This window comes from Anopheles darlingi, chromosome 3 (genome assembly GCF_943734745.1).
Source record: "Anopheles darlingi chromosome 3, idAnoDarlMG_H_01, whole genome shotgun sequence".
In the NCBI taxonomy this organism is placed as follows: Eukaryota; Metazoa; Arthropoda; class Insecta; order Diptera; family Culicidae; genus Anopheles; species Anopheles darlingi.
Genome location: NC_064875.1, coordinates 57,752,497 through 57,765,832, shown reverse-complemented (window position 1 = coordinate 57,765,832; position 13,336 = coordinate 57,752,497). Strand labels below are relative to the sequence as shown.

General features: G+C 47.3%; 1 protein-coding gene across 5 annotated transcripts in view; it reads right to left on the bottom strand.

Moving 5' to 3' along the window:
• LOC125957600 (phosphatase and actin regulator 1) overlaps positions 1 to 13,336 on the bottom strand; it is a 118,002-nt gene that overhangs the window by 73,725 nt on the left and 30,941 nt on the right. For 4 of the 5 annotated variants that reach the window (XM_049690425.1, XM_049690426.1, XM_049690424.1 and 1 more), the window contains 3 exons: positions 3,839 to 4,009; positions 3,162 to 3,260; positions 404 to 1,087 (listed from right to left, as the gene is read on the bottom strand). In XM_049690425.1, coding sequence (XP_049546382.1) covers positions 404 to 1,087; positions 3,162 to 3,260; positions 3,839 to 4,009 — 954 coding nt within the window. The remainder of the gene's footprint in view (positions 1 to 403; positions 1,088 to 3,161; positions 3,261 to 3,838; positions 4,010 to 13,336) is intronic. The other variant, XM_049690428.1, reaches the window with a different exon arrangement.

Sequence of the window (13,336 nt, the reverse complement as noted above, 5' to 3'; positions counted from 1 at the left end):
ATCGCGACCGGAGGCAGATGAAAAATGTGAAAAATTAGTGGACATACTCCGTCCGAGAGCAGAGAAGCAGCGGCGCGGAGCAGCAGCTGTTTGCGCCAGGAATGTGTGTTGTTTTGTGGAGCGGTGAAGCATCGCGCTCCTGTATGCACGACCGCGCGAAACGGCGTCCAAGTATCTGGCGTTCGGTTAACTCTACTCCAGCTACCAACGTGGCACATGTGTGTTTGTGCCTTTGACTTTGGAATTCTCTCTTACACTCCGTCTGTTGCTTCCAAGTAAAAATCAACCTCACTAACCAATCTATTCGGGTACTAGCGGCCGCGTATATCCACGAGATATAAGATCAAACAACAAAAAAAGCGAAAAAAATAGAGGGGAATGGAAAAACCGATTGTGCACTTACCTTGATTTATGTTGGCACTGGCGTTAGCGGCTACATTGGCAAAGTGCTGCTGCAGCTGCTGCTGGAGCGCCTGATGCGGTGCAAGCTGACCGTGCATCAGGCCCGTCGGTGGTGGTGCAGGTTGGCCGATCTGGTGTGCGGACTGGGAGTGAGCCAGTCCGGACGACATTAGCACCATTCCTTGCTGTTGATGCTGTTGCTGATGCTGCTGCTGCTGCTGTTGTTGGTGCTGCTGCTGTTGCTGCTGATTACTACCACCTATACTAACACCACCACCGGTCAGTATGCTGGCCAGCGCACTGCCCGCGGTACTGCCACCGATCATGTTTGCACCGATAACGTGGCTCGGTCCGTGCCCGGACGCCATGCCAGGATTGCCGGTAACCAATTGACCTGGGATCGAACCGGGACCGCCGCCACCGTTCAGGATGGCGGACAGATTGAGGGCCCCGACCGGTGTACCACCAACGCTCAGTCCACCGTGGCCGCTGCCACCACCGATGCCGCCACCACCACTACCACCACCTGACAGGCTGCTGATTTGCTGGGCCGATTGCGATAAAGGCACATTGTTGTTCGCTATGCTATTACTATTTGGTGCGGTGGCGGCGGATGAGGCGAGATTTGGCAGGACGGCGGCACTCGTTCCGTTCAGCGAGTTGTAGATCGTGTACTGCTCTTCATCTGTAGAACGAATGTGGGAAGAAGGGGATAAAAATGAATTAACGACGTGCTCCCAACGTGACGTGCAGGCACCTTGGACGTGGCTGGAAAATGAAATTGTAACGAAGCTAAATATCCCACAACCGGCATGCATTTCGCAGTGCTGCAGTACAACTTTGTATTACATTACGAATTTAGTAAACGAAACACGAACAATACCTACGAAGCGTATGGTGAGGAATGAACAATAGGCGATGCACCTAACCTAACTAAATGTATGCAGGGACGCCAAACTCGAGTGCAGTTCGAACGAGGAAATGAAAAGGATACTAGATGGTGCTGAACAAGAATTTGCGAGCTTCCCTGAGTAACTGCTGAGCTTTGCTAAGTAACCGCTCGGCCCAATCCCAAACTGCTCGATGTCGAGCACTCTTTCGAGCAAATGACTTTCGCGCAAGTTTCGGTACAATTTTCTACATCGCACGCAAGATTGCGCACAACTTTTAAGCTTTCGTGCAAGGTAGTATCCGTTATTTTTTTCGGTTCTTTTTAAAAAATCCAAAACAGGGAATTATTGAAGGAGTATTTTGGACAGATATTTCTAATCGTATGGAATTACATTCAGCAAGTACGTGTTGGCAAAACGAGAGAGGAATGCAATAACGCTCGTGCTCACTCGCAGTTTGAAAGTAGCTCCCGGATAAACCTACCGTGAGATTAATCACCAACGGACCCCTGTGAGCGTGAAAGGAGGCCACATTCGTAGAAGGCAAGAACAAGTTTAATAATGACCGGTGCCCCATAACGCTGGAATCTTGGCCTTAAAGCTTAAGGATCTCTAGCGACGAGTGGCAAGAGAAGACAATCCAAAACAGAAAAGAATGATCCCCAATTCCAATCGGAATCGTAGCTGATCATCTGAGTGTGCTTAACGTTTCAATGCATGACACATGAATGGAAACAAAACAAAAACGAATGAATAAATGCCTTATCTAATGCCTACGAAAAATTGTGCGAATGATACCCAAAACGGCATACGAGGATGGACATGATGGAAAAAAATTACGGCAATCAATGTCGAAGCATGCAGTAAACGTCACTAAGTGTCGTCATACTTTAACAATCTGGGTGGTGCTCTTCTGGAGGGTGCTGCTATCACTCACAACAACAACGATAACAACTGTAACAACAACAGCGCGCGCTATCGCCCCAAAACAGCATCAGGCAGCGACGGCGAAGCGGACTTACTTGGACCACGATAGTGCAATGATGCCGGTGGAGGCGGTGGTGGTGGCTGGTGGTGAAACGTTTGCAATTGGCGATGGGATGCGGTGGTGGACCATGTCACCGATTCCGTGGGACTGATGCAAATGGCTGGTCGGTCGCGATGTGGTTTTAGTGTTTGTGGCCGATTTTGTGATGAGGTTAGTAGTTAGTCGGGATCCGCCACAGATGCACATACACGCACAAACACACACACATCCACACGCATATAACGTGGACCACCGATGACCAGCGGAGTGGTCATTGTCGCGTTGAGAGCGTTTGCGCGTTGATGGTGAGTACGATGGTCGTGAAGGGTCGTTGTTATTGTTGAATTGTAGCGTTTGAGAGCACCGAAAAGCAAGAAGAGAAGCGGGGTTGGTGGGTGGTTGGAGGGAGAAAATGCCATCAATATTTTTGGTAAAACATTTATGGGTGACCTTTACCCGTACGCGCTATGGACATGACAGCTGTCGCCGCACGTCAGTTACGGAACCAGTCACACAGACCCCCCTTCGTGGAAAATGTAATCGTACGCCAATACGAAACCATGCATTCGTGAGCAATGAATCTAAAAGGTCGTACAACGAAAACCAAAGGCTCGAATTACATTGCAACAGGTATTAAATAACAATAAAATGTTTAATCAAAAGCAATAAAAGCACTAACCAAAATTAAATATAACAAAACATAAGATAGTATCTTTAAAAAAACAACTAATTAACTAAATCAAATAATGCTTAGAACGGAAAGCCCAGCACCAGATAGAGAAGAGGTAGCGAACCGAATAGTTTACCGAGCCCGATCGAGCGGAAAGAAAGGATTTACTTACCGGCTATCGACAGTGCAGACGTGGGGCTTTCCGGTAATAGAATACCCTTTTGTACAAGTTCTTCCCGGTTGGCACGTACTGATATTTTCCGCTCGAGCGCTGTCGCGTGTAGTGGAGGCGCCACCGTAAACAAAGATATCGCGCAGAAGAAACGAACAGACGGACGGACGAAGAAAGTATGTTCATGATGATGAGGTGACGGTGGAGCGAAAGGAAGAGTAGGGCACGGTTGGTTCACGGTGTGTTGATGGTGGTGCATACGGGAAAGAGTAGAGCAAAACAAAACACGCAAGCCGGAAAAAAGGATAAAAAGGAAGAAAGAAGGAAAGAAATAGAGAAAAATGAATCAAAAACAATGTCGTATAATGAGTTAATATGATTTCAGATTAATAGATAAAAGAAAGGAGAGATGGAAGATGATAGATATTCAAACGCACAAATATGTAACAAGAAAGTACATATATCAGACAGAGAGAGAGAGAGAAAAAGAGTACAAGGACCAAGTAAACGAGGATTAGTAAAACACTCGAACACAAAGTTGTTAGAACAAACACAAGACAACCAGAGGGAACGAAAAAAAAAACCAAAACAACTCGCAAAACGAAAGAGTGAAAAGAGCGCCGAAACAACAGCAAAAAGGGGAGCGGCGCTTCCGCCGACCCGCCCTAGGCACTTACATTTGGAAGTAGACTCGAACTTTTCGCTTTTCTTTTTTCTTCGCCACTTCCACGGTTTGAATAGGCGGCCAAATGCGCTGAATTTGCTACTTTTCCGCTCCAACGGTGGTGTCCTGGAGCCCGAGTTGAGACTGTTGGAACGCATGGTGGCACCGTTTTGTTTTTTGGTCGCTGCAATGGGAAAGAGAAGGGGGAAAGAAGACGTTTATTCATTACTTCAGTTCTGCACTGCAAATGGATACATTTGTTCTTCAATCGTTGGTATGTTTTAGCATGAAGAAAAAGAAAACGTTCACTCTGTGTGTATATAAGTTAGCAGGACAAGCAGCAACGGCTGTTGACTTACAATTGAATGTGATGTTTACTTAAATGCCTCTAGTCTCTCTCCCGTCCCCTTTCTAACGAAAACTGTCAGCTAATTACATTGTTCGAAAACAGATCCAATTTGGTGAGTTCATCTGGAATAACAAAACAAGTCGGCAACACACCATCTCGCGCGATGAATCACCAAAAACTCGTTCCAAACTCCAAATGATGTCACGAAACTCGGTTTCAATTTTCTCGCAGAATACGCCAACTATGTGTCATGTTAGGTTACAATAAAAACCAGTCAAAAGCGGACCGACTATGCTTACGCGCCGGTAATTGCTTTTTATGGCCGTTCTCTTTTGTCGAATTTGGGGAATTTTTTCGAAATGAAAATGCTATTCACGGGTGAAAAAAAAAACTGCAATGAGAAGGCATTTTAATGGGAAAATGATATTAAACACCGCGGCGCTGAAGAGGTTCCTTCTCTCTGGTGAGCATTTATGCGACAATGAGACCCCGCTTATGAGTATACCAGCAGCACACAATGGAATCCAGATATTGCACCGACCTTCGTGCCCCTTCTTCCGCTTATGGTTTGCTTATTTGACTCGCGGGAGTTTTAATTTCGACTGCTTACCCCACCCGGCCGCATCCGAAAGGTTTGGCGAAATGTAATTAAAAGGCCGAGCAACCGGATCGCAGCATAACGTCACACGATATTCGGGCAAACCTTCACCGCAGTAACCATTAAGAGCGCGCCAAGCAAGCCGCAACCCAACCAGCACCAGCAGCAGCAGCAGTAGCAGTCAAGCCAAGTCAAGTTCACGCGAGTGGTTTTCGGAGGTGGTTTGCTGCCAGCGCGCGAAGCGGTGATTCGAAACACTTAGCAAACTTGGCAGGGATTGTTAAAATCGGCAAGCACAGCCGCAAGACGTGCCACGGAACGGGGTAAGGCCAACTGGAGGAAGCCAGCGAACCATTACCGCAGCATCACCGACCTTGATCATCGCCGTGGCGTCGCGTGCTTTTATCACGCATAGCATTTTTGTGTGTTGTGATGGAAGCTAACAAGGCACACACATAGCACAACAACACAACAAAGAAAATGAATGGAGATCAGGAATGTGAAAGGTTCTCTTCAAACACCAGCGGTGCCCGGCTTTTTATCGGGAAACATCCCAAACTCATAATGCCACAAATAATCTTGAACTTTGGCTTTATCTTTACGGCATCGCACGCCATCTGCACTTTCACTGCAATACACTGTCGGTCTTCTCTCCCTGCCTGCCCGTCTGTCTGACTGCTGTTACCGAGGGAATACCTTGGACTTTATTGCCGCGATAGCGCATCGAAGGCGTTTGCAGACTTTTTGTTTGTTTGTCGCGAAAACCTTAAATTCCTCCGGCAACAGCCATCAACAAACGGGCAATTTTGAAAGTCAATACACTACACCAAACTTAGAGAGACTACAAGAAGCGATAAGAAGAGAAGGAACGCTCACCATGACACCATATCCATGGGAACCAACCACATCAAAACGCACCGGGCCACCTTTTTCGATAAAAAAAATAAATAAAAAAACGGACGCCGAAGCAGAATCAAACCGGTTTCTTCACACAACCCCATGATCTTCACTTCCATCCAGCATGGTGGAGTCGCGTGTGACAGAGAGGTCATGTGACGAGGGAAGGGGGAGGGGAGTATCAAAACGCTGCAGAAACCAACCTTAAGAGCGCCAAATATCTCATGTTAAAGCGAACGAGCGATCGAGACTCGATGATGTTGCTCTCCACCAGGTGATGCTGTTCCCGTGGCAATCGGTTACCGCGGAAACCGATCAACCTTGCGTCCAACCCGCGTTAGAGGTCTTCCTTGGTTGCTATCGAACACACTACAGCCAGCGTAGCCATTGCAGAGAGCATTGCTTACAACTAAGGTGGTCAAAGCTCATCGATTGCGGACCGATGGCGTGAAGGTTAACTCATCGGTTACGTAGTACGGTGTGCGCGAGCGTTACCATCAGATGAGATAATGTTTTATTCATCTTCTTTCGCTTTTCCGTGTCCCTGCTTCTTCTTGAAAGCTCAATTCTCTATTGCTCCATGTTTACATTATTCTACTAGCCACTGATTATGATTATGGCGCGAGCCATTGCGCGCGGCTAATGGCCGAGGCCCAGGGGGGCAACTGACATTCCTGCGGTTTCCAGCGAAACGTCGATTTTATGAATCATCGAACGGTGGTTCACACCAACCGATACGGGCACTGGCGTGCGGGTGCACGTTATGTATTAACCGAGGGAGGGAGGAGGGAGATGTTGTGCTTGATCGTGGGGTACGCTCATTGGAAATCAACGGTCGTCCACCATCATCATTGACCGATCAAACGGTGATATTTCGTGACGTTTTACGAATTATTCAGCAACAGTAGGTTGCGTAAATCATATAATTGAATACAATCGGACACTAAGAGTGTGACGATTGAAGAAAAATATAAATATGCTATTTCATAAAATATTCGTGAACAGCATATTCACAATTGAAGGTTGAGGTATTCAAAAAAGAAAATAAAATCACATAAAAATGATATAAACAACCCAATGAAGCAACTAAAAACAATAAAAAAAAACAAGGTAGCAAAAGTAGCGAAAAACATTTACAGGGAAGTTCATGAAAATCCCGGCCCCCGGCCAAATGGTCAAACTTTTCCCACCAAACTCTGGAAACGTCAGGAGTAATTTGCGAATTCCATCACCCACTTGGCGCCCATTGCCAAGGGTATTGGGTCCTGGAACCGGCCGCGGTTCGCAAAACACACAAACATTACTCACCATAACAGCACAATACGTGGTAGTAGAAAGTTAGCATAATGTTTGCGTCATGCTTGTCGGTCGCGTCCTTGCCACCCTTCACCAACCCACGGGACCATGGAAACACCCTCCCAAAAGCGTGGTCAAAGTTCTAATGAACCGAAAACCAATAATGAAAAGCTTGTCCACTTTTCCACTCTCTCGAGCTCGAGAGCCCCGTCTCAGGGAGTCATTTCAGGAGAGAGAGCGAGAGGGTACAGGAGAAGTAGAGTAGAAAACGCTACAACTACGCGACCACTGACGAAGAGGTGCCTTCAACCGAAGCAAAAAGCAAACAGGAAAAAAGCGAGAAAACAGTCACTTGAAGGATTACATGCGGCTTTAGGATCAGCTCACGGAAGAAACAGGATAAAAAAAAACTCACACCCTAACAGCAGTCTGCAGGATGGCAACTTTGGTCAGCTACAGAGTACTCTACAGAGCCCTGCCAGGATTTTGGGACGGCGAATGGTTTTGTTTATCATTGCTCCCAACGATGCCACCAGGTAGTCCGTTATAGAGATCGTTATTGAGGCTGTCAGTCGGACGTCAAAATGATGGCGCAAGGATATCGATCAGGATACTGGAGGATATCTGCGAAGTAGGAAGAAAGCACCGAACGGAGGAGGAAGTTTTCTCCGGAAGCACACACACACACGCACACACCCAGAACGCCCACGTCGCCGGCAGCAGTGTGGCGGCGCCATATTTACACAAACCACTCAAATTATACCGACTACTTCTGAGGAAAACCATATCGAAAAGCGAACATGTTGATGCCACTTGACATGGACGACCTGGCCGGCCGGTGGGGGATTGGGTTGGATTGAAAGCACTTCACCGCAAGTGGAGGCGACCGCGGCCCGGCCGGCCACAAGGCCCCCGTCTCCCCGGAGTCTCCCGACCCGCAATAGGGGACGTGACGTTTATACGGTTTGACAGAATTGAATGCTTTGGGACAGTCCGACCGACCCAGTCGCTTGTTAATCGAATGAATGGAAATAATTTAAACAGATTTGTAAATGGCCAGGCCTGAAGTAGTGAGGGGTGGCGTATCAAAGCGTTGCTGCTTTACCGTAGGACCCAGGGGAGGCCTTTTGAATGCGAATTCAACATAGCGCATAAGATTTGAAAGATTTTGGTTAGGATGTTAGGTCCGTCAAATACATCTGTATTTCGAATGATTGTCACAGTAACTTCGAGCTTTTCAATTTGATAGTTCACAGACAGAAAAGCAACACGTAGAAGATGTGATTCGAAATTCCGATAAGAGATACTAAAAAGAAGCCTTCTTTCAGCCATAAAACGACCTCCACATATAGGAGAGATGCTACGAGACTCGCACAATGCATTAAACTCAGCACAGCTGCACACACACATACACACGGCAGCAGGTCAGGGACCAATCGATACATCGTCCATAAACGAAGTCTGCATCATCATTCACCATCTCTTCATCACTCGCGGTTACGTTACGTGTTTCGCCATGTTTTCCTTCTTTGGCTAGTCTAGTCTCGCCGCCATTGAAACGCACAAACCTGACGACCATTGCGACCATGCATGCATGCGAGAGGCTGCCGGGCGCTCGATCTGCCCCCATTGCACCGTACTTTTCATCGCTGGCCGGCCGGGCGATTTATCCAATTCCAATTAATTAAGCTCAATCAATCATAATTCTTCCAGGCTCGATCGATCAGTGGCGAAGGTTAGAAGAAGGCTGGCGCTGTAGATGGTGGAAAAGAAAGGCGACGAAGATAATGCTGGTTGTTCTTTGCCGTGTCTAGACAACCAGCAGCAAGAAGATTGGCGTCGGCGAAGGGATAAACGCAACGACAGCACGACAGCGGACCAACATAAATGACCGAAGGTGGATTCTAGGAACGGTGTCCATCGGTATCGATGTTAGGGCACTAGAGCGAAACCATTGGAATGCACGATTGGTCCATCGCTGCCAGTGTTAAGGTTTGATATTTCCAAGAAAGCTTAAGCTTAAGCATTCTTTCTTTCTCGAGTAGCAACAATTGTTTCAAGAAAGTTAAGTAAGCTTAAGGAATAGCGGATCATCGCAGTATCTAAGGTACAATAGGTAGATTCTATCACAAAGCAGTTCGGCTATTGTGTATCGGAGCAGCAAGTCTCCAACCCAAAACCCACGACCTAACCACCGGTAAGTGGTCTTCCTGATTTACCCATCATTCATTGATTCATTCATTCATCGTCCTGGCGGGGAGGATGCCTCATTCACGGCCTCACAGAAGGGCGAGCCAGAGAAGGGTCTTGAAGGGCCCAAGCTCATAAAGAAGCATATCCTGCGGTGCGACTGAAGTCCACTCTCGCTCGGCCGAAGAGGACGAGCATATAACGTCTTGTCGGTTTGTGTGTTTGTATGTGTCCTTCGGTGAGCACGCGCCGACCGGGTGATTGATCGGTGAAGAGGAAAAACCCCCTCCCCCAGTACACCGCTACATCCTGCATTCCCCTTTGTCATGTGCTGAGACACATTCATAATACGCATCCTCGTGGCCATCGTCGTTATCGTTGGCGTCGTCGTGATTGCCGGCCACTGTGGCGATTGGCAGCGGTGCGGCGACGTGAAGTGATTTCCGGACCCTCTCCACCGGACCACAACAGAGAGGAGACCCTCGGAGAGCTTAAACGCACAGTGGACCGCACGGATTTTCCGCCTCATCTCCGCATCCTCCATTTTCCTTATCTCGGTTCCTGGCGCGCTGGTGTCCTTTCATCGGGTTGCGCGTTACGAGCCATTTAGCGGAAGCAGCAGCAGGAAAAGAGGAAGGATATAGAATGGAAGCCGCCATCGATCGTCGGAGACGGAGGCAAAAATTCAATCAAATTAATTTATCGTCGTACCGCACCGACGATACGAAAGTTAATTAACGATATCTAATTCTCGGTGGAGCTGGCTGGCGACTGGCAGTGATATCGATATCATTACCAGGACCCCTGCCACAGCCAGACCCCGCGATACGATGCGACGAGATAGAAAAAGGGAAAACGGATCGACTTTGCTCATTCGAAGACGCCGAGACGGATGATAATTGGAGGATCCATTTTTTTTCTTTTGGGATGGGATCTTTCTTGGAACAAAAGGCCATCCACCGAGACAACCATCTCGGGAGCTTCGTTTGGACTCGTGCTTCTATCGTGATGTAAAACCAACGAAGGAGTATCGCTTTCAAGTTATCAGGAGCATTTCAAGGGTATTTAGAAGATTTGAGTTTTTTTTTTCAATAAAATATTCACGTGGTTTTAAGGATATTTGCTTTAATATTCATCTTAACTAAATCGGGAGAAAAACGTGAAAGATTTTCGTCCTTTTTCCAACCAAACGTCACCTGCAGAGCGACGATGGAAAACAGAATTGCTTAAAGATAGGAAAAATTAGTTTCATCCAACATTAAAAACACAGCTTTTCTGTTTTTCATCGATAGGAACACAACTGTTGCTCCAGCCACCGGTAATCGCACAAAACTCGCGTCGGATCGTACAAAAGTTGAAACAAAACCCAGTGCCCGGTGAAAGATACCTCAACATGAGTTTGATATTGAAAGTCGCACACAAATTCATTTAATAAAAAAAAGTTCCGAGTGATTAAAACCAGTTCAAAGTGAATGAAAATGCGCCAATGCGACCGGTTTCGCAGTACCTCCTCCTACCGACCATCATGCCGACGTTGGAATGAATTCCCTTAGTCCCGGTCATAATACAAAGTTATTTCATGAACGAGCAATAAATTAATTAATGAAAGAGATGAGTCTACATTAATATCCCCTCCCAGCCCGTCGGACGGAATGGCATTCCATCGCTCTTCTGGTCACGCGATTTAGCCGCAGAAGCAGCAGCAGCAGACGCGGCATGGCCACTAGTCTCGCTAAAAAAAAAAGACAGAAACAAAATGGCATTCCATCGACGTGCAATGCACCTCCAGAAATAGAAACGCATCATTATTCACTATCATGGCATTCATCCACCGAAGCATCAGCCCGAAGCATCATGGAGCACGATATGCTCGTCTCCTCCTCACCCCATCACGACAGTGAGAGATAAATCGTGCTGATCGTCCTCCTTCGTGTCAAAACGATATTCCGACGCGAAATGTAGGAACCTAGTACATTCCGCAGTGGAATCCCTTGATTCCGGTGAATTAGAATATGGAGAAGATCTTCAGAGAGTCTAATCCGATATTTTTCGATCATTATTTTTCGTTTCCCTGTTCACTAGCACTTCCAATCAACCGGTTGCAAACGGCGACAGAGAGACAGCAATTTGCCGCGAATAATACACACAATTGCCGGCAGCACAGTTCTAAGTGGTTTTCCAAACAAGGTTGTGCGAGATGCAATTGCAATGCCCGGGGAAGTGCATTCCGTCACGGGAACAACTGTCCCTCTCTTGCGTTCGCCATCAATAAATGCACAAACGAATCGCTACGAAGTATATAAAATGTTAATCTGCTCCAGATTGATGCAGGTTGCACACGCGCCTGCGAGCTTGGTGGTACGGGATGCTGACACCAATCAATCCCGAAAGCGGCAACCGCACCCCCACTGACCAGTGTGTTGTGTAACCACACCACCCCTCTCCTATCGATGCAGCAGCAAAAGTGCGAGATGTAAAACGGCTCTTCTTATCACCAGAGTGTGGCGCTTTTGGTTCATTTTATTATCGCATCGCCAAAAGTGTGAGGTAAAAAAACCGCCAAGAAAGCAAAACATCATCCTCGTGGGTCTTGTCGTGATAGTGACCATATTATCATCCCCTCTCCCTCTCTCTCTCTCTCTCTCTCTCTTCCTCTAGCGTAGGCTGTTGTGTCGCAGTATGTTAATTTAGCTAGCCGCACGCGTGTTACGTCAACCATCAACTGTGTGGTGTTTGTGTCCAAAGCTAACGATGGATCGGTTCCCGTAATAGACGCTCCATCCATTATGCACTTTGGCGTTGGCTAGACGTGTAGGTGTGCGCGTGGAACTTCGCTGATGCACTCGCAACGCGCCACCCCATCGAAAGGGCGATACTCAATTTGTCTCAATAATCCGAACCAAAAAAACACACACTGACAGCACTGATGGTGCTATCAACTGTTTCGAATTTTGTGTGTTTTTTTGTTGGAAGAATTTGCACTCTTACAATGGTGGATGCATTCTGTTGATGGGATCGGTTCATCACCAGATGAGAAGATCGACCGCAAAAGTTTCATGAAGTTGTGCGAAACGATTTTACGAAAGAATGGTGTTAGATGCACTCCAGCATTTCACGTTGAGGCAGCGAAAAGCATGTTCTGCATCATTGCGCCATTGTGATCCATTTCTTCATACCTCTACAAATGTTGCAGTTTAATATGCAATCGCGTTATGTATGAATACAGTTTTTGCTCTTTTCTCTAAAAAAACAAACGACAAAAACATGGCTTTTCCCCCCTGATTAACCCCTAAGCTTCACCCTTAACGGCGAAGGAGAAAAAAAAAGGGAATTCATTTGGTGATTAGCCAACCGAGAATGCCGGCACAGCCGCAATATGCCTGAATGAATAATCCATAATCTATTCCGGTCATTAGGGTCACACCGAGAAGGTAATTACTGTGAGCCGATCAGCGGCATAAGCCGCTACACTGTTTTCTTAGCTGCGTTCAGTAGATCTTCTGCTACTGGAGTGTTTCTCAGGCGCAAGTTTACCAAACAATTCCCCCATCCTAGGTGAGAGTGAGATGTTTTGACCGTCGCTACAGAGCACGGTATCAGATTACCGTGTCACGATTGTGCGCCCGGGCGGCAACAACAGTGGCGGCATCCTCCTTCCTGTGTAGCAAACAGTAGCTGTGCAGCGACGAGAACACCACACTCTGATAACCCCCTTTTATCCCCAGGATGCAAATTGGTTACGCGATTACGGTGCATAGAGTGGCCCTTGCGTTGCACTACTACCACCACCACCACCACCACCACCACCACCACCACCACCTCCTGCCTATTGCAGCATTACGTGGCCAGAGTTGCGACGACATGGAAGAGAGACAGAGTGATAGAGAGGCACGGTGTGTGTCACCTCAACTGCAGTCAGTAACCCCGTGCACCCAGTTGCCATCGTCGTCGTGGTCATCGTGGTGGTGTTGGATGTGCAAAGTACCTGTCACGGAGTGACGAAAAAGAATGATAAACGAGAAAATTGTAGCCGACAGCACCACGTGTGGCTACGGTGTCTGTCCCTTAAGTGCATGCGGACTTAGAAGTGTTGCCAATTCGCTGGTTTTAGTATGGCGCAACGGAAGTGTGTTCTGTCATTCGCGCCCCTTCCCCCATTGGCGAAGGGATGATGAATGATG